This window comes from Aotus nancymaae, unplaced genomic scaffold (genome assembly GCF_030222135.1).
Source record: "Aotus nancymaae isolate 86718 unplaced genomic scaffold, 86718_ANA_hifiasm-v0.15.2.pri h1tg000025l, whole genome shotgun sequence".
NCBI classification, from domain to species: Eukaryota; Metazoa; Chordata; class Mammalia; order Primates; family Aotidae; genus Aotus; species Aotus nancymaae.
Genome location: NW_026988438.1, coordinates 23,370,731 through 23,392,866, shown reverse-complemented (window position 1 = coordinate 23,392,866; position 22,136 = coordinate 23,370,731). Strand labels below are relative to the sequence as shown.

General features: G+C 35.7%; 1 protein-coding gene across 1 annotated transcript in view; it reads left to right on the top strand.

Moving 5' to 3' along the window:
* The window catches only part of NME8 (NME/NM23 family member 8), a 47,955-nt gene extending 27,156 nt beyond the window's left edge, over positions 1-20,799 (top strand). The window contains exons 13-18 of the mRNA XM_012461264.2: positions 6,344-6,488; positions 7,176-7,283; positions 7,588-7,739; positions 13,922-14,066; positions 16,302-16,554; positions 20,641-20,799. Coding sequence (XP_012316687.2) covers positions 6,344-6,488; positions 7,176-7,283; positions 7,588-7,739; positions 13,922-14,066; positions 16,302-16,539 — 788 coding nt within the window. The 3' untranslated portion in view covers positions 16,540-16,554; positions 20,641-20,799. The remainder of the gene's footprint in view (positions 1-6,343; positions 6,489-7,175; positions 7,284-7,587; positions 7,740-13,921; positions 14,067-16,301; positions 16,555-20,640) is intronic.
* Positions 20,800-22,136: the final 1,337 nt, after the last annotated feature.

Here is a 22,136-nt window from a genome sequence, read left to right as displayed (position 1 = left end):
CCTTGTACCTGATCTTATAGCAAAAACATTTGGTCTTTTACATTAAGTATGTTAACTGTGTATGACCTTTATCACATTAAGAAAATTGCCACCTTTTCCTAGTTTGGAGAGAATTTTAATCATGAATGGATGTTGTATTTTTCTCAATGTTTTTTCCATATATATTGATGTGATTGTGTTTTTTTCCTTCATTTTGATAATATGGTGGATTATTTTGATTTTTTTTATTTTATTTTTATTTTTGAGACAGAGTCTTGCTCTGTCACCCAGGCTGGAGTGCAGTGGCACGATCTTGGCTCACTGCAGCCTCCGTCTAGCAGGTTCAAGCAATTCTCCTGCCTCAGCTTCCCAAGTAACACTACAGGCGCCCACCACCACATGTGGTTAATTTTTGTATTTTTATTAGAGATGGGGTTTCACCATGTTGGCTAGGATGGTCTGGATCTCCTGACCTCATGATCCACCTGCCTTGGCCTCCCAAAGTGTTGGGATTACAAGCGTGAGCCACGATGCCCAGCTGATTATTTTGATTTTTAATGTTGAAACAGCCTTGCATTCTCCAGAAAAATCCCACTTGGCTGTCATATATTGTCCTTTTTACACACTGCTGGATTTGATTTGCTAATATTTTATTGAGAATTTTTGTGTCTATATTCAGGAAGGGTATGTGTTAATTTCTTGTAATGTTTTTATCTGATTTTGGCATCAGAGTAATGCACGTTCACAAAGTGAGATGAGAAGTAGTCACTCCTGTTTTATAGAAGAGATAGTGTAGAATTGGAGTTATATCTTAAATGTTTACTGAAATTTATGAGTAAAATTATTTAGACATGGGGTTCTTTTTTTCGGAAGATTTTATTTTTGTCTTTTAGCCATTTTGAATGTATTTTAATATTTAAGAGATAATATTTTCAAATACATGTAATTTTTAAATGAATAGACTTTATAGAACAGTTTCAGGTTTACAGAAAAATCAAGCCAAAAAATTAAACAGTTGTAGATTTGCAGAAAAATTCAGAAAAATAGTACAGAGTTCCCATACACCTGCTCCCTCCTATGTCATTAAGAGAAACAAACAAATATATACATTTATTTGTTTTTTTTTTTTTTTTTTTTTTTTTTGAGATGGAGTCTCACTCTGTCACTCAGGCTGGAGTGCAGTGGTGTGATCTTGGCTCACTGCAACCTCTGCCTCCCGGGTTCAAGAGATTCTCCTGCCTCAGTCTCCAGAGTAGCTGGGATTACAGGCGTGCCACCACGCTGGACTAATTTTTGTATCTTTGGTAGAGACAGAGTTTCACTATGTTGGCCAGGGTAGTCTAGAACTCCTGACCTCAAGTGATCTACCCGCCTCGGCCTCCCAAAGTGCTGGGATTACGGGCATGAGCCACCGCACCCGGCCAGTAGATAGCCTTTTCAGATTGACTTCTTTGATTTGACAATGTGCAGTTTAGTGTTCCTCCACGTCTTTTGGTGGTTTGATTGTTCATTTCTTTTTATCACTGAACAATATCCCATTGTATGTGTGCAATTACGTTTATTTATGTAGTTACCTATTGAAGGACATCTTGGTTGCTTCCAGTTTTCAGCCATTATGAATAAAATTGCTGTAGTTGTTCATATGCAGGTTTTTGTGTGGATGTAAGTTTTCAATTTAATTGAGTAACTATCTAGGAGCGTGAGTATAGAATCATGTTGTAAAACTATGTGTAGTTTGTAAGAAATTGCGAAAAGGTCTTCCAAAGCAGCTGTATCATTTTCCATTTTTGCCAGAAATGAATCAGAGTTTCTGTTGCTCTACAACCTCGCCATAATTTGGTATTGTCAGTTTTGGGGAGTTTAGTTACATTAATAGGTGAATAATATTATCTTATTTTTATCTCTATTTGCAATTCCTTAATGACATATTATACAGAGCTTCTTTTCATATGCTTACTAGTCATCTTTATATCTTCTTTGGTAATGTGTTGTCTAGATTTTCACCCAATTCTTAATTTAGTTGTTCGTTTTCTCATTGTTGAGTTTAAATTTTTTTTGTGTATTTTGAACACAAGTCTTTATCACCTATGTGGTTTGCAAATATTTTCTTCATGTTTTTGACTCTATGGTTTCTTAAAAGTGTCTTTTACAGAAAAGTTTTTATTTTTAATATAGTCCAGCTTATTAGTTACTTCTTTTTGGATGTGATTTTAGTGTTGTATGTAAAAACTCATTGCCAACCACAAGGTCAGCTAGATTTTCTTCTGTGTTATCCTGTAGAAAGTTTATAGTTTTGTGTTTTACATTTAGGCCTGTCATCCATTTTGAGCTATTTTTATGAATAGTATAAGGTCTGTGTCTAGATTCATTTTTTTTTTGAGAGGGTATTTCTCATTATTTCAGCACGATTTGTTGACAAGACTGTCTTTCCTCCATTTTATTGCCTTTGCAATGTTATCACAAACCAATTGACTATATTTGTGTGGGTCTTTTTCTGGGCTCTCTACTCTGTTCTATTAATCGATGTGGCTAGGTCAGATAGCATCAGTTCTCTAACTTTGTTCCTCTTCAATACTGAGTCACATCTTTGGCCTTTTCATATAAACTTGAGAATCAGTTTGTCAATATCCATGTCCACAAAAATAACTTGCTGAGCTTTTGATTGGGATTGTGTTTAATCTACAGATCAAGTTAAGAGAAACTGACATCTTAATTTAAGTCTTGTTATTTATGAATATGGAATATCTCTCCATTTATTTAGATCTTTCATTTCTTTCATCAGAGTTTTGTAGTTTTCTTCATTTAGATTATTTACATATTTTGATATATTTTTACCTATGTATTTCCTTTTCTTGGTGCTAGTATAAATTGTTTTGTTTTAAATTTCAAGTTCCTGTTGTTTATTTCTGGTTATAGAAAAAAATTGACTTTTGTATATTAATTATAACCTGAAACTTTGCTATAATATGCTCTTATTAGTTCCAGGAATTTTGTGTTATTGTTGTTGATGAGGATGATCATCATCATCATCATTTGGGATTTTCTACATAGACAGGCATGCGCTCTGTGAACAACAACTGTTTCGTTTCCTCATTCCTCTTTTATTTCCTTTCCTTGTGTTATTTCTCTAGCTAAGATTTCTGGTATGAATTTGAAGAGGAGTAGTGAGAGGGAGTAGCTTTGCTTTTTTTTCCTGAACTTACAGGCAAAGCATCTAGTTGCTTTTCAGTAAGGACAATGTTAACTGTAGGATTTTTGAAGACGTTCTCCAGTAAGTTGAGAAAGTTTCCCTTTATTCCACCTCTGGTGAGAATTTTTATCATGAATTAGTGTTAAATTTGATGTGATTTTTCTGCATCTACTAATATAATCATATGACTTTTCTTCTTTAGCCTATTAGTGGAAATTATGTTAATTGATTTCCAAATGTTGAACCACCCTGGCATAGTTGGAATAAATCCTGCTTGGTCATGGTTTGTAACTTTTTTATATAGTGTTAAATTTGAATGGTTAATATTTTGTTAAGAATTTTTGCTCCAATGTTCATGAGAGCTATTGGTCTGTAGTTTTTCTTCTTGTAAAATCTTTTCGAATGTTATGGTAAGGCTGGCCTCATGGAATGAGATAGAAAGTATTCCCTCTGCTTCTATTTTCTGGAAAAAATAATTGTTTCCAGAGAATTGCTGTCAATTATTCCTTAAACGTTTTGTAGAATTCACTAGTGAAATAATGTGGTCCTAGTGCTTTATTTTTCAGAATGTTGTTAAGGATTAATTCAATTTATCTAATAGCTGTAGAGCTAATCATATTACCTAGTTCTCATTGTGTGAGTTTTGGTATTTAGTGTATTTCCAAAAATGTGTTAATTTATCTATATTAGCAAATTTGTAAGCACAAAATTGTATTGCAGAGAAAAAGTCTGCTGTCAGCTGGGTTTTGTTCTTTTGTAGGTAATTCAGTTTTTGTTGTTGGTGGTTGTGGCTTGTTTTATTTAGGTACTTGCAAAATATTTTCCCTTTACATTTGCTTGTTTTTCAAGATTGTGCAGACATCTAAGAATGAACTGATGTTTATATATTTATTTAACTACTAAGCACCTTGCTTAGAAATTTGCCTTTAATTGATGAGAAGTAAGATGTCAAGGTGTGGGCCAGGCGTGGTGGTTTGTGCCTGTAGTACCAGCACCATTTGAGGCCAGGTGGCCGGATTACTTGAGCCCAGGAGATCAAGACCAGCCTGGGCAACATGGCAAAACCTCGTCTCTACTAAAAATAGAAAAAGTAGCCGAGTGTGGTGGCCCACACCTGTAGTCTCACCTACTGGGGAGGCTGTGGCAGGAGAATCACTTGAACCTGGGAGGTGGAGGTTGCAGTAAGCTGAGATGGTACCACTGCACTCTAGCCTGGGTGACAGAATGAGACCCTGTCAACAACAAAAAAAAAACGAAAGAAAGAAAGAAAAAGGAAAGAAGGAAGGAAGGGAAGGAAGGAAAAAGAAAGAAAGAGGAAAGAAAGAGAGAAAGAAAGAAAGAAAGAGAGAAAGAAAAAAGAAAGAGAAAGAGAAAGAAAGAGAAAAGGAAGGAAGGAAGAGGAAGGAAGGGAAAGAGAAAGAGAGAGAGGGAGGGAGGAAGGAAGGAAGAGAGGGAAGGAAGGAAGGATAAGGTGTTCTGGGCTTTGAAGTGTGATTTTTTTATGCATCAGGTTATTCCATGAAACATCTATGCAATTGCTACATGCCTTTATCTAGAACCAGGAATTCGGTGTGTCTCCATACCTGTTACCAAATACAGCATCAGATAGTGTCACTCACTGGAATGCTTGAAAGGATGTTTGAAAATTCTCATGGACATAGTGCAAACAAAATAAAATATGTGTTATTATATTCATCATGGAATTTAGAGTGAAACAATCCTTTAGTGGTGAGTTCAAAGAAACTCAATGCCGTCTTGCAAATAAGGGTCACTCACCAATGTTTTTTCAATTTATCCATCGGACAGTGAGGACCCTCTCTACATCAGGTTTATAATTCGTTTGTGATCAGCTAACTGAGAGAGTGCAAATTAGGGAGGGCAATCTCCAGGATTATCGAGAGTCGTCAGTCTACCTACTCTCCCATTAATTCTACTTTTTTTTTAGCTTTATGCAGATTTACCTTCCCTGAATATTTTTCCTCAGCTTTTATCATGAGTCATTTCAAGAAGCTATTAATGAAGCTATTAATATTATATGGCAATTGCTTAGGGATTGGTTGTCACTTTCTAAACTGTGGTCATCAGGTATCCTCATTTGAGAAATCTTTTCACAAAATTAATAATTTTAAAAAACTTCAATATCCTCTAAGAATTAATGATTCTACCTTTTCAAATTTCAAGAACTACATATCCTGTGTTCTCCTTTTTTTTCCTGTGAGATAGTTCTGAAGCCAATTATTGCTTAAACTGTATTCACACGCATGATACTTTGTTTTACTCTTTCCTTACCATTGTAAAGATGGCTTAGTTCTAGTTTTTCCACTTTATTTCCTATGCAGCAGAGGAGAAGTAATGTCTCAGTCAAGATGCTGGGTTTTTTTTTTTTTTTTTTTTTTTTGGCCTTGTTCAGGATCTGAGTCAATATTTGTGCTTTTAACTTATCCCTCTTTGTCACAAGATGACCTGCATAGCTCCAAACATCATTTCCCTCAAACATTCAAAAGCAGGAAGCAGAAGGTGATGTAGGACAGAAGTTCTCCCTGGGTGCCTGTCTCAGATGAGTCCCCCGTGTATTTCCTATAAGTATCATTGACCATAGCTGTATCACACTGCCACACTATCTGTAAGGAAGGATGGAGGGTGAGTATTGGATTTCCTAGGCATCTGTAGTGGGAAGCAGGCAAGAGAGAAGATTGAGAAATACTTTCAGATATCCAATCAACTTGTTTCTCCCCAAATGGGACAAATAAAATTGTGGTTATTAAATATAAAAATTATTTATAATAAGTTTCATAATTGTATTGGTTGATTAGGTTAGTATCTACACACACACACACACACACACACACACACACTCTCTCTCACATTCACATGCATACATCCAAGAAAAAGATTTAATGAAATACCTGTGTGTGTGTGTGTGTGTGTGTGTGTTGTATATGTGCATGTATGCGTGATGATTCCTACATGATGAAAAATTGGAAATAGCATTATAATGAGATGTTAAGAGATATTGTTCACCTTAAATTAAAATCTAAGAAGTTATTTTTGCAAACTTTTAAAATTTCATGAGAATAAACTACATTGTATGCCCTCAGGATATTATATAATGTATTGTGTACATAGCCAGTAACCTACCAGTTTAAAACTGCTTGTGTGACTATTTTTATTTAGATGATGTTTTGCATATTATTAAAGATGAAGACTTCAAAATACTGGAGCAAAGACAGCTAGTATTATCAGAAGAAGAAGCACAAGCACTGTGCAAGGAATATGAAAATGAAGATTATTTTAAGAAACTTATAGAAAACATGACCAGGTAGAAGTCAGATTTAGAAAACTCAGTCTGATTTATTTCTGAATCATGTAAACTTTCTCTTAAGTCTGCTTTCTATTAAGTTGCCAAGTTCCTCAAGTCTGTAAACATGTTATGAGTCTACTTCTCTACCAGTCCTGCTCCCATCTCAATTCTCTGCTCACCTGCCTGTCTTCTCTAGTCTTCCTGAAATGTTATTTGAACAATAGGAAGGTCTCAGAGGAAGTTACTGGAGTCCCATTGAGTTGAACACTAGAACTCCAGGGTGTACAATACTATCAAGTTTAAGCAGAGAACTGACTCTCAAGAGCTTTTGGAATCTCATAGTTAACTCGTTCTAGGAAAGAATGAGTTGCTAGAAATCTGATGGGTTTCTTTCTAGAAGAATAACTGAAATAGAAATTGAGGCAGAAATCCTACAAGGGCATATAAACCAGCAGGATCATGGGAACAATGAAAGAAACATCTACAAGAATCATGACCCTCCTCTTCCCCTCCTTTCTCTGCTTCTGTTCTTTTATAGATATACTCCTGAAAGCATATAAATGGAAACTAACTTTAGACCTTTGTTAAAAAGGTTATTTTATATGTTACGTGTTTTAAATCTATTTAACAACATGAAACATTGCCTATATGTAATTAGCTACTGAGCCATACTTTTTATTCCCTCTTTGTTTTCTTTGCTAATAGTGGTCCATCTCTAGCCCTTGTTTTATTGAGAGACAATGGCTTGGAATACTGGAAACAGTTACTGGGACCAAGAACAGTTGAAGAAGCCATTGAGTATTTTCCAGAGAGGTAGGATTCGTATTGTGGGTCCCTATCTGTTTTCATGGGCCCCATTTAAAATATCTTTTTAGATGTAGGGTATTGGAACCACAGCTCTAGTCCCAGGGAGCTTCTCAGGAAAGTTTTCTAATGACCATTACCTCCTTGAAAAGAAGTAGCATGCCCTAAGCCACTATGTACTTACTTACTTTTGCACAGTGTCAAGATCTGGAATGATTTGCTGTTACTCATAACTTTGGAACAACTTATATGAATTGTGTTATATTATTTTGTGCTGTTCTAATAGCTTTTAAACTTGACTTCTTTTTCAAAGTTTATGCGTACGATTTGCGACGGACAGTTTGCCGGTCAACCAGTTATATGGCAGTGATTCGTTAGAAACTGCTGAAAGGGAAATAAAGCATTTCTTTCCTCTTCAAAGCACCTTAGCCTTGATTAAACCTCATGCAACACGTGTACAAAGAGGTAAATATTTAAGAATAAAAGCCACAATATACATGTTCTCCAAATTTTGTGAACATTTAAAAAATTTACAAGCAGAAAATCAAAACAGGAAACAAACAGAAAATTCAAAAAACAAAAGTTGCATTGAGTATGCATATACTCCATTTAGATTCAACAATTAACTTTGTCATATTTTCTCTCACTATCTCTCTCACCACTCCCTCCCTCACCCTTCTCTTTGTCTTTCACTTAATCAGAAATTGTATTGAATTTTGCTGAAGTCCTTTATAGAATTTATAAAAATGATGAGTTATTTTTTTCATGGATATATTAGTACAAAATATTATGTTAATGATATTTCAAATATTGAACTATCCTTCCATTTCTATATAAATGTTGCTTAGTTATGATGCATTTTAAGGAATGCTTTGGGGTACTATTTGTTTCTATTTTACTTTTTTTTTTTTGTATTGAGACTTAAAAGTGAGATTGATCTCTACTTTCCATTTTTTGGTTTGATATCTATCGGGTTTAGAAATCAATGGAATATTTCATAAGGAATGTGAACATCTTTTTCAGTGCTCCAAAAGGTGTAAGCAGCACTGAGATTGGTATTTGAGATTTGGTAAAATTTTCCTGTGAAAACACCTGGGCCTGCTGCTTTTTTATGGGATAATTATTTGATTGCTTTCTCTGTTTCTTTTATGAAAATTGCTTTATTTAAACCTTCTATCACCCTTTGAGAAAATATCATTAAATTATGTTTTCCTAGGAAGTTATCTGTTCATCTATGTGATTTGTAATTTCGTAACATTATTAAATTTCCTCTGTTTCAATGATTATTTCTAACTTACCCTTTATTATTTTGTTCCCTTTCAAACAATAAAAATTTAATTCATTCATGAGTTCTATGTTTTTCCCTTTTCTAACTATTATTTTTGGTTTTATCTTCATGATTTTCTTCCTTCCATTTTCTAGTAGTTTTCTTTTTATGTTCTTCTTCTAGCTTTTTGAGTTGGGTATTTATTTATTTTCAACTTTTAATTTTTATTGATATGAATTTTAAGGTTATACATTTTCCTTTGATTACGCTTTAATTATAGCTCACAGGTTCTAATGTGTAGTGCTTTCATTATTATTGATTATTGATAATTATTAAAATTTTGTAATTTTGGTTTGTGTTTTCCCTTGGGCCTTACAGTTATTCAACAAGTAAATTACTTTTTAAAGAGACTTTTTAAAATTCTGGTAGAAGAAAACGCTTGCATTTTTTGAAATTATTATGGTTTTGTTGAAGTAGCATATGGTGAACTTTTGTGAAGACTCTGTGTGTATGAGGAGAAAAGATATTATCACTAGTATTATGGTGAAAATTTTGAGTATAAGATAAAACCCACCTTATAGTTTGATGCATCTTGCTTTATGTTTTTCCCAACTTGATCTGTCTTGGATTTGGGGGATCTGTCAGAAACTAGAGATGCAAGTTACCTGTTTTCAGTATATTTCTGACTATATTTCCTATATTTTCTGGTTTATAAAGGCTGTGGCCGTGTTATTTGATACATAGATATTTTAAAGTATTCATGGTGAATTTTGTTTTTAGCTTTAAAAAGGTTCTTATTTGTCTCATTTAAGGTTCTTATTTGTCTCATTTAAGGCTTTAGGACCTGAATTCTGTATGTTTGCTATCAAAACCACACACCCTGCTTTCTTATTATTTGCATTTGCCTTGTACATTTTTGCCTATTTATTTTTAGCCTTTTTGAATCACTTTTTTTAAGGCTTGTCTCACACATAAAACCCATACAAGCAGATTTGTATTTATGACCTTCTCTCAAAATGTTTGTTAAACAGCCAAATTCACTATAATAAAACAGTGCGCAACTCAACTATTTTTAATTTTTTAAATTGAAACAATTGTACATATTTATGAGGTACAGTATGATGTTCTGATACATGTACACATTATGTAATAATCAAATCAAGGTATACAGCATATCCGTTACCTCATAACTTAATCATTTCTTTGTGGTGAGAACATTCAAAATCTCCTCTTCTACCTGTTTTGAAATATACAATGCAATATTATTAACTACAGTTACCCTGCTATGCAGTAGAACACCAGAACTTGTACCCGTTGACTTTCTCTCTCCCTATTTCTCCCTCCTCCATACCCTCCCCACCTCTTGCAACCAGCCTTCTGCTCTCTGCTTCTAAGAGATCAACTTCTTTAGGTTCCACAAAGGAGTGAGATCATGCAGCACTTGTCTTTTCTGTGCTTGGCATATTTCACTTAAGATCATGTCTTCTAGGTTCTTCTATGTTGCCACAAATGACAGGATTTAATTACTTTTTGTAGCTCAATAATATTCTATTATATATATATATATATATATATACACACATCACATTTTCATTATCCATTTATCCATCAGTGAACAACTAGGTTGATTCCATATCTTGGCTATTGTGGATAATGCTGCAATAAACATGTGAGTACAGATATTTCTTCAATGTACTGATTTTATTTCCTTTGATATATACCCATACTGAGATTGCTGGATCATATATGGTAGTGCTATTTTTAATTTTTTAAGAGATGTTGAGCCTTTTTTCATATATCTGTTGGTCATTGTGCATCGTTTTTTGAGAAACGTCCATTCAAGTTTTTACCCGTTTTTAAACCAGAATCCCTTTTTGTGTTTTTGTTTGTTTCCTACTGAGTTCCTTATATATTCTGTATATTAACCCTTTGTCAGTTGCATAGCTTAAAAATGTTTTCTTGAATTCTGTAGGTTGTCTCTTCATTCTGTTGATTTTTTCTTCACTGTGTAGAATTTAGTCTGATACAATCCCATTTGTCTATTTTTGCTTTTGTTGCCTCTGTTTTTGAGGTCTTATCAAAAAAAATTACTGCTGAGACCAACGCTATGAAGTATTTCACCTATATTTTCTTGTAGTAGTTTTATTGTTTTAGGTCTTACAGGAAAAAAATTTAGTAGGTGAGATAAACTCACATAATATGTTTATTTTATGTTAATGTGTTTAATTTCAAATGTCTTATTATTTTAAGTTATATTTACATGTTACTTTTCTTTTACTGTTGTTCTTTTTCTTTTACATTTTCTTTGTGTTTGAGAAATTTATTTGTTCTGGAAGTTATTTTTATTGGGATATCTATCGGGGTGTCCAAGGGAGAGAATACTGTCATGGGTTCTTAGTTTCTGTTTCTGGTGAAACAGAGCCCCTTCCTCATCCTTCTTTTCTGGTTATCACTAGAGACAAACTAAAAACCATTCTTCAGGCTGCTAAAAGCCAAAACAAAACACGACAAAGCCTAAAACAAAACACAACAACAAAATAAGGTGAGCTGGATACGCTTGAAAGTTCTCTTTTCTTGAATGAGTGCCTATTACTTGTTTTCTCTGATTTAAATGATGTCCTATTACCTTTGTGACAGTTAGTGTGCTTAATCTACTTTCTCTTTTCTAGAGCTATTCTATTTTTTGAAGTTGTGTGAAATATAATTTGTTAGAAAATGTATTTACATAAATGCTGGATAAAAAAATCCTAGGCTCATATTTTTTCTTGGAGTTTCTTGACAGTGTATCTCTATTCTTGTTTCCTGTATTTCTTTCAAGAAGCCTGGTGCCATATTGACTTTTGTTTCATTGTAAGTAATATGGTGTGTTGCCAAAAGAAAAGGTTAATTTTTGTTTGCTTCTCAAGTCTAGTAGTTTTACTAAAGTACGTCTGAGATTTGACCACTCTTGGCTTATTTTTCCAGTTACATGCTAGATTTTTCTCTTATTTCAAGATTGTTTCCCTACCTCACAGTTTTAAATATTAGCTCTGTTCCACTGTTCTTTTATTATTATTATTATTATTATTATTATTATTTTTGTATTTTAGGTTCTGGGGTACATGTGCAGATCATGCAGGATTGTTGCATAGGAATACACATGGCAATGTGGTTTGCTGCCTCCGTCCCCCCGTCACCTACATCTGGCATTTCTCCCCATGTTATCCCTCTCCGACCTCCCCACCCGCCCACTGTCCCTCCCTTGCCCTGCTCCCTGTTCTTTTTTGTTTTCCTTAGGGACTTCAGTAACTGAACTAACCGGGAATTCTTTTGAAGTTTCTGCGTGTTTAGATTGATTTACTCAATTTGTTGTTTAAAAAATATCTTTTTTGATATGCTGAAGTCAAATTTCTAAAATAAATACAGTAATATATAATATTATATATAATATTTTATTATGTATATACACGGATATGTACACACACACACCCCTACATAAATACATACATGTGTAGACATGCTTGTCTTTGCCTAACTTCTGTATCTATCACTTCCCCTATTGACTTCTCTTTCTTTAACTTGGCTATTTTTACTTCTGTTCTCTATATCCTTCTCTATATTTTAAGTTACATTAGACACCTAGTTTATTTCTGTTATTCTATCTTTGTCTTTCTTGAGTGCAGCTTTTATTTCACATCTACTCATTGCTTGGACACTTCTAATTTTGAGTTTGAAGTTCTGATTTATGATTTTTTTATGTTCAAACTGCTTAATTCACATTAGAGTGTCGTGTTACAGTTTTGGGGGTATTTTTCATCCTTCTGCTGGCTTTCTTTCTTCCTCTCTATCTTCCTTCCTCCTTCCCGTTTATTTATTTATTTAATGGGGAAGAAATTTTTAATTAGCATAGTAACTTTATCTTTTATAATGGTTTAGTAAAGATTAATAAGTGTTTGGGTTAGCTCATTCCATTTCTCAGCTCAGATGTTTTCTTGGTTTTGTATTAATATAATTAAGTAGTTTCTTAATAGGTAGGGCCTTTGCAGGGGGGGAGTCTGTCTCTTTGCCTATGACACTCTATCTTCATCTTGAACGTTAACCTGAGCCACTTGCTGCCTTTACCTAAGAACAGCGAGGGACTTTTCTTTTCCAAGGTGCCTCCTTTTCCCAAGAAGTATTGCCTTCCAAAAACTGCATTAGTCTTCAAATACCTTTCTTGCAATGCCACAATCACCCACTCCTACTCTAATTCACCTTCATGGTGCAAAGAAAATTAACATTTTAGAGCGCAGATCTGAATATGTTCTTTCTTAGGATGTCTCAAATGTTCCTTGTTATTTTTAGAGTAAAGTCTAGATTTCTTCACAGGGCATAGCTCTTGATAATCCTTCTTCTTCTTACTTGGCCAACTTCATCTCTAATATATTTTCACCCAGTCAGTTCTTCCTGCCCTCTGCAATTGGCATACATTGCTCACTCTGCCTGCAATGTCCTTTCCCTACTGGTCCACTTGGTGATCACACCTTATTTTTCCCATGCTTCACACAAAGGTCCATGTCTTTGAGAGGTCATCCCTGACCTCTCCGGAGAAAGTTAATTGTTTTCTCACCTGTGGTTCTGGGTACCTTATATATTACTCTATAATAATGATCACCTTCTCATTATATCTTATAGGTCTGGCTCTCTGTTGAGACAATTAATATCCAAGGAAAGGTTTATGTTTTATTCCCATTCATTTCTGCAGTGCCAGGTTAGGGCAGATCCTGGCCATCTCCCTTCTAGCAGGAGAGGTCCAGCGTTCTCCAGGCTATCTGTTGGTTATAATCAGACTGCCATTAGCTCCCAGCCTACTCTATGTGCTCTTGATCTGGAGCAAGGAAGAGGCTGTTTTACCAGAAAGATCCCAGTTTCTCAGTTGGTTCACCTTTGTCTCTAGAATGAAGCCCTCAAAACTTAAGCTGTTGGTGAGATTTTGAAAACATTTGCTTTATTTAATTTCCTCGATGGTACTCTGATTCTTCAGGGAGAAGAGTTCAGATTGGCATTATCCTTCAATCCATATGTAGCAAGAAATGCCTTGGCATTTGTAGCATAAAGGTGAAAACATATCTGTATTCTTAGCATAGGAGCAGGTCCCTTTCCCTTCCACTCTTGTGGTCTACTAGGTGTTTCAGGTGGTTTCTGAAAAGGTGAACCTCAGAGACTGAAAATCTACATTAACATACTAAAGTTCTGAATGTCAATTTGGTGCTTTTGAAGTTGAGTTGAGTTTAGCAGAGTTGTGCCATATTAAACCAGAGGGGGCAAGATAAACTATCATTTTCCTTAGTTATTTCGATCTACTTGAATGTGGAGGAAAGTGAAGTAATCTGCAATATTATCAAATATCTGTTTTTCCTAGAGAAGATCCTGAAGATTATTAAGGAGGCTGGATTTGATCTGACACAGGTGAAGCAAATGCTCCTAACTCCTGATCAAGCAGAGAAAGTGTATTCAAAAATAACAGGAAAAGACTTTTATAAAGATTTATTGGAAATGTTATCTGAGTAAGTCTCTGATACATAATTCTTTGCATTATATACGTGGCAAATGTTCATTATAGAAACTCTGAAAAATACAAAACCTAATTAAAACATTTATCTAGTCTCATTCATGAAAAGACATTCTGCTAACATTTGAGGTTCATCTTTTTTTTATTACCTTCCCTCCTTTCTCTTTCTTTCTCTCCCTCCTTCTGTCTTCCTTTGCTTCCTTTCTTTTTTGCCTGCTTTCCTTCTTCCTTCCTTCCTACTTTCCTTCCTTCTTTCCTGTTTCTCTAGGTCATCACATTGTATATAGAGCCTGCCTCAGTTCAAACCCCTGCTTGGCCAACATACTTAATTATTGCCTGAGTTTCCTTATCTGTAGAATGGGGATAGTAATAGTATCTACCTAATAGGCTTGTTGTGAGGACTATGTAATTGATGTGTTGGAAGTACTTGGAACAGTGCATGACAGATATCAAACATTTGATAAATGTTAGTTATGATTATTCACATATTTTTGTACATGTGTTGATAGCTTGTCAAACTATGTATACACAATAACATAAATATTATGATAAAAAATACACTCTTTTAAAACTTCCTTCTACATGATGGATCTGTTACTGACAACACATACCTTTGTAACCACTCCATAGGAATTAAAGGTGAATATTTATTGTTTCCTTAGTTCCAGGCCTTATAATGAACTGTCCACACTTTATTTCATTTGACTTTTCTAATAACAACTCTATGAAGTAGTTTTACTAGAACTTCCACTTTGATTTTGAGAGAACAGAGGCCCAGGGCTAGAAGTTGTCTATAGTCACAAAATTAATGTTTGACTGGGTCCTGAACCCAGTCAAACTGCCTTTAACTGCTGCTTTCCAAAACTCTCTTTTACACAGAGTTCATAATTATGTGAACATCCTTATAGATTTACTATGAGTTAAATACGTTTTTTTCTATTATCTATATTAAATATCAAAAACTTATATATACAGTCATGCTTTGCAGCACAATATTTCAGTCAATAATGAATTACATGTATAGCAGTTGTCCTAGAAGATTGTAAAGGGGCTGAAAAATTCCTATTGCCTTAGTGACATCATGATCATTGTAATGTCATAACTCAATGCATTACCGTTTCTGTTCATTTATGTTTAGATACACAAATACTGTATTACAGTTGCCTGTAACTGTGTTACAGTTGCCTACAGTATTCCATATAATAACATCCTATACAGGTTTACAGCCCAGGAGCCATAGGCTATACTAGATAGCCTAGGTGTATAAGAGGTTACTCTATCTAGGGGTCTGTAAGAATATTCTATGATGTTTGCACAACAATGAGATAACCTAATGTCACCTTTCTCAGAATGTATCTCCATTGTTAAAAGACACATAACTCTATACACACACACACATACACACACACACGTATAAGTTACGTATAAGAAGCCTCTTTAAATCCACATCTTTTCTTTTTTCAATTCCTGATCATTTGTCAATGAGTTTAGGATGGCAAAATTTATAAAGTTAACAAAATTTAATAGCATATAAGTGCTATTTAGATATAAATAATAAGCAGAAGACTCGGACTGCACCATGACAGCTTAGAAAACTAACTTTCATAACTGTTGCAAGTTGCAATTTCTGGGGAGTGGGAAGAATTCCTTGTTCAGGCTATTGATTAAGGATGCCAGGAGGAAGAGAGGTCAAAGAAACAGGATGGGGATGAAGGAGAGTCAAGATGCAGAGCAGGCCAGAAAACAGCCTCTGTTGACCACAGCTAGATTGGTCTATCAGAGTTGTCCAGTATTGGCTGAGATGGCCAGGCTGTTGTATCCTCACATCAGTCAGTCACCTGAAGGTAGGCCAACCTGGCAATGAGGGTGGCCTGAGCAAGGTGGCTGTCTGAACTGGAGGCAATCCCTGAAGAGGTAAGAGGATGCAGGCCAACCATAAAGCAACAAGTCTTGAGTGTATGGCAATGTGTCTATTTACAGACTTCAAAGTAGCAAAATAATCAGACTTCATGGACAAATACTCTCTAGAATTAAATTATAGCACTTACCTAGCATATAAACCTGTTAGAAGAGGGAGAAATGAAGAAAAGAAAGTACGTGATTGCACTGATCAGGACAAAGAATAAAGAGGAGCTCCCTGGCTCAGGCTGCGGTGTTCTGTCCTTAGACTTGTTTGCGGTGTCAATAGTTTTCAGTAGGCTGGGTCTTCTGAAATCATCGTTCTTTGCAGGGGTCCATCTATGGTCATGGTTCTGACTAAGTGGAATGCTGTTGCAAAATGGAGACTATTAATGGGCCCAACAGACCCAGAAGAAGCAAAAGTACTTTCCCCTGACTCCATCCGAGCCCAGTTTGGAATAAGTAAGTTGAAAAACATTGTCCATGGAGCATCTACTATCTATGAAGCGAAAGAGGTTATTAACAGACTCTTTGAAGATTTTTCTTCTGAAAATCCTGAAGAAAATTAAAGTACATACTGTGAAGTACGTACCTGTTTAATTATTATTTTATTTTATTTGCTTGTTGTAGTGGCTGAGGCTAGGACAAGCCTGTCCTTAAAAAAGCGGAACTTTTCCTAAATTCCTGAATCAAACTTTATTTCCTGCTGGACACACCATGCTGTTGCATAGTAGCCCCTCAGCCTCAAAGCTGAGCTTTGTAGATGCTAATAACCTTAGGGATTCAGGTTGCTTGTAACCAGGCTGAGGATGCTGCATCCAGGCTGCAGAGATGGAGGCAACAGGGCAAGCAATGCACCCATTGGTTTGCACGCCTTGGTCTTGAGCTGTGGTGTCATTTATGTGGTGACATAAAAAGCCTCATGAAGTCCCTTTCCTCAACTCCTTTCCACTTCTCCAGTTTGAATGGTCAAAGTTCCTTTTTTTTTAATTTATTCTAAAAAAAATGGGTGGGGGATACATGTGCAGAACATGCGAGTTCATCACATAGGTGTATGTGTACCGTGGTGGTTTGCTGCACCCATTGACCTGTCCTCTAAGTTCCCTCCCCTCAGCCCCCATCTCCCAACAGGCCCTGGTATATGTTGTTCCCTTCTCTGTGTCCATGCGTTCTCAGTGTTCAACTCCCATTTATGAGTGAGAACATGTAGTGTTTGGTTTTCTGTTCTTGCGTTACTTTGCTAAGGATGGTTGCTTCCAGCTTCATCCATGTCCCTGCAAAGAACATGATCTCGTTTCTTTTTATGGCTGCATAGTATCCCATGGTGTATGTGTACCACATTTTCTTTATCCAGTCTATCATTGATGGGCATTTGAGTTGGTTCCATGTTTTTGCTATTGTAAATATTGCTGCTATAAACATACGTGTGCATGTGTCTTTATGGAAGAGTGATTTATATTCCTTTGGGTATATACACAGTAGTGAGATTGTTGGGTTATATGGTATCTCTGGTTGTAGATCCTTAAGGAATCGCCATACTGTCTTCCACAATGGCTGAACTAATTTACATTCCCACCAACAGTGTAAAAACATTCCTATTTCTCCACAGCCTCACCAGCATCTGTTGTTTCCTGACTTTTTAACAATCATCTGAATGGCCAAAGTTTCATCCAGCAACCTGTATTCTGTTCTCTAATTATTTGGAAATTTAGAACCTACTAACTACCTTTTCATGATATATGATAATGTAATAGAAGAATAGAAATCATAAAGCAAAAGGAAATTGTTTCTATGCCTTGGCAAATAAGTACTTATTGGATAGAGGTCTGCAGAATAAGTAAGTTCATTGAATCTCCTTGTTTACTAAACAGTGTAGGAGATGAAGGGCAAGATGGGTCACTTTGCTCATCAAACTTGCTTTCTTTATTTTCAAAGAGCAGGCTCACCAATGTCCACCACATGGCTCTGGCTGCTGACTTGAATATGACTGCACAGTCTCTTTGTGTGTGGAGTGGTATCTCCTCTTGGATGAGCCAAACTTAGAGTCAATTTCTAGAGCATAAAGAAAAAGCACTGTGAAACTGAGAAACCTCTGCATGCCCAACAAGGTTCTTTAGGGAGAGAAGAGTCAATTACTTTCTTAGTATTGTCATTTAGGATATAATTTTCCTAGTGAGTCGACACATTAGGTGTATAAAATAAAAGTTACTTCTAGCATAACACAGTTTATTTCAAAAGTCTGACTCAATAGCAGACCAAGGCGTGATTCCACAACCCATGAAAATTTATGTTGGGAAAATATGTATTGTATGTCTACTTGAACTGTGGGTTCTTGATTAATACAAAAGTAGTTGATGAAGGTTGCTACCTTCAGGGAAATGCAAATCTAATGGAGTGATGAAACTCACAGACACAGTATTTAATCATGACCACCATCAGGCAGTACATTATTAAGCATGTCAGTGATGAACGGCTGGCAGGGTGGGGCTGTCATTGAAGCTACACTCTGTTTATAGCTTCTGTTGCTTCTCCTGTCTCTCTCCTAACATCTACATATCCCTCCCCTTGGTGATGGGGGAAGCAATAGGACTGATATAGGGGATTTCCAATTAGTGGAATTCAGTGCTGAATTGGCAGCTATATATTCCATCATTAGGAGCTGGAGAAAGTAAGAAATGAAATAGACCTTGAAGAATGGGTAGCGTTTTCAAAATCAGAGATAAGGAAGCAAGAAAGAGCATTCACGTTTGAAAGTTTTTAAGCAACTGTAGATCTATGTGTATATATATACTGATACGCATGGACATTTTGCTGGTTTCTGTCTTACTATGTATACTACACCGTGTCAAATCACTCTGAGGGCTGGTATTGTGGGTCTGTTTCAGACATTCAGGAATCATTTGTTCAGTTCATTTTATATGCTGGAAACTGTTGCAGGGATGAATATATGCAGTCCTTGTTCCTTGGCCTAAAGGAACTAATGACTCTAAGAGAAAGGGATAGAAAATGAACATGTGTCTTAGGGTAACTAGAGGTAAGCATGAGTTCTTTGGGCAGATGCATACAGGAAGTGGAGAGAGGGGGAATGAAATGCAAAACTATCCAGGCAGGGGCATTGCAATAATGAAAATGAACTATGATGAAGCCTGGGCAAATGTGGAAAAAAATAAGCTTTTTCATAAGTGGAATGATCAGATAAGTCTTAGAAGTCTGCATTGCATCCACAGTTCTGATTGACTAACACTCTACAGAATAAGTGGGAAAAGAGAAAGCTTCTTGTCTTGAGTACCTGAGAAAAGGATCTAACCATTCCTAGACAGGGGGCCCAGAAGAGAGAAGCAAGTTAAAGGGAAATGCTATGAGTTGTGTCTTCCTCATGTTAGGTGGAGAACATTTTAATGGAGTGTAAGTCAAACTCGCAGAGCAGGGACATCAAGAATGATCCATTGAAGTGGTGTCAGCAAGATGGTGAGGAAGACAGCTCTAAGCTGCCATCCTTCTATAGGAATGTTGAATAAACAACCAGACACTGTCAGAACCAAATTTGTCAGAACCTGAAAAATAATTAAAGGTGCACAGCAAGCAAAAGAATGCTGGATCAACACAAAGGCAACTTAAGAATGTTATGAAAGCTGTGTGGCATTTTTGCTTGTCCCACAGCTCCAGCTTGAAGATTGCAGCCTGTATTCCCAGGCTGGGACCCTATCTCTGGTTCCAGAGAGAAGAGAGCAGATCTGATTCACAAATGATAGTATTTGTCTGGTTTAACCTTTCTGGAGCATGCCTGAACAAGGTATTCATCTCTGTTTTACCTGACTGGAAAACCATTCAAGGTGGGAAAAGAGTGAGCATTGCTTGAAAACAGTATACAGTGATAGAAAAACCCACCATCACTTTGGGCTGGTGGGAATGTAAAATGGTGCATCTTCTGGATACTTGTGTGGCAGTTTCTTAAAAGGTTAAAATAGAATCATTATTTGACTCATCAATTCTACTCCTAGGTATATTCCCAAGAGAACTGAAAACAGGGACTCAAACATACACTTGTACACTAATGTTCATAGAAAAATTATTCACAATAGCCAAAAGGCGGAAACCACCCAAGTGTCCATTAACAGAACAATGAACAAACAAAGTGTGGTATAAACATACAATGAATATTATTTAGCCATTAATAAATAAATACTATTTAGCCAAAAAATAAAGTATTGATACACACTGCAACATGGATGAATCTCAAAAACATTTTGCTAAATGCAATGTCAGACACTGCATGTTCTCACTTATAAGTGGGAGCTGAACAATGAGAACACATGGATACATGGTGGGGAACAACCCACACTGGAGCCTGTCGGTGGGAGCTGGGGGAGAGAGAGCATCAGGAAGAAAAGCTAACGGATGCTGGGCTTAATAACTAGGTGTTGGGATGATCTGTGCAGCAAACCACCATGACATACGTTTACCTGTGTAACAAACCTGCACATCCTGTACACGTACCCATGAACTTAAAATAAAGTTGAAGAAAAAGAAGTAACCTTTTAATAAAGTTCTTAAAGAGATAGTACATAAAGGAAATTTTGTTTCAAACAAGATATAGCAATAACAATGACAACAATCTCCCTAAACTCTTTCTTCATTCATCTTATTAAGTGCATTCTTTCTTTTCCTAGGACTTTGAGAAGATAATATATAAGTTCACATCAACATATAATCATTCGGCACAGCTTCCTGGGAGGAATAATAAGAAAAATATGCTTTGAAGGAAAACTCACCTCAAGATACAAAAATGCATGGCTATGCATAATAACAATAAAAAAGTTATCCCCAAACAAATCTTAATGTTTATTTTTACCCAATCTTCCAGAAAAGATTTAAGGTATATAAATGCACACAATACACAACAAGATAATTGAGGGAAGAATATGGAATGTAGGGAAGAAGAGAGTAGGAGAGATCAAATAAAGCCAAGAGTGGAGGTAAATACAAATGCATGCTGCCTAATGTATACTTAAAATTGGTCAAAATTTTGACTCTAAACTTCCTTGCAGAAAATGCAGAAAAGATGACATATAGACTTATATAATTTGCAAACCATAATACAGTGCAGACAGTATACCTAACTCTCTGATTGTAAGATAGTGCAAGAAGGTAATAAGCCAATTTTCTTTTTCTTTTTGTTTATTTTCCACTCTCACGATGTACTCTGAATGATGTTTTCTGCAGTGGTATGCTCTTAAGCCCATAGCCAGAGTAATATGTGGTTCCCGTCATGTTAGCTGTGACACCCTCCTTTTCATTCCACTCAGGAGAAATATTAGATTGCAAACGAGTGAGAATAATGTTGTGGAATGATGAAGTTTCCAATCTAATTTCTTAACTCTAATATTAATAAAATTAAGACACAAGCTTTGATCCTTCCACATGAGTAACAGATTACTCACTGCAATACTTTCATATTCCAACATAATGTTTGAGAAGCATGCCTGTGAACAGTGTTAAATTATACAAAATCTAGTTATGTACATGGGAGTTATCAGTAAGGATATTTCTCAATCTTTCTCCAGAATGCATTACAAAAATAAGATAAATCAATTATTGGCTTCCTTTAGATTGTACAGAGAAATAAGTACAGAAAATATTTTCACTTTCCTCACTTCCTTCACCTTCCCTGCTCCCACATGTTGAATATTATTGTCTGCTGCTTTACATGGCCTAATAGTATTTGGATTTTCATAATACGATGCGCTAAGTGGCACACTCCTATTGCCTCAAGAATGGTCCAGACCACAGTGGTTGAATTAATTTACACTCCCACCAACAGTGTAAAAGCATTCCTATTTCTCCACATCCTCTCCAGCATTTGTTGTCTCCTGATTTTTTAATGATCGCCATTCTGACTGGCATGAGATGGTATCTCAGTGTGGTTTTCATTTGCATTTCTCTAATGACCACTGATGATGAGCTTTTTTTCATATGTTTGTTGGTTGCATAAAAGTCCTCTTTTGAAAAATGTCTGTTAATATCTTTCGCGCACTTGATGGATGCAGCAAACCACAACGACACGTGTATACCTATGTAACAAACCTGCAAGATCTGCACATGTAACCCGTAACTTAAAATATATATATATTTTTAAAAAATGGTCCAGACCTTTGAATGCGATGGG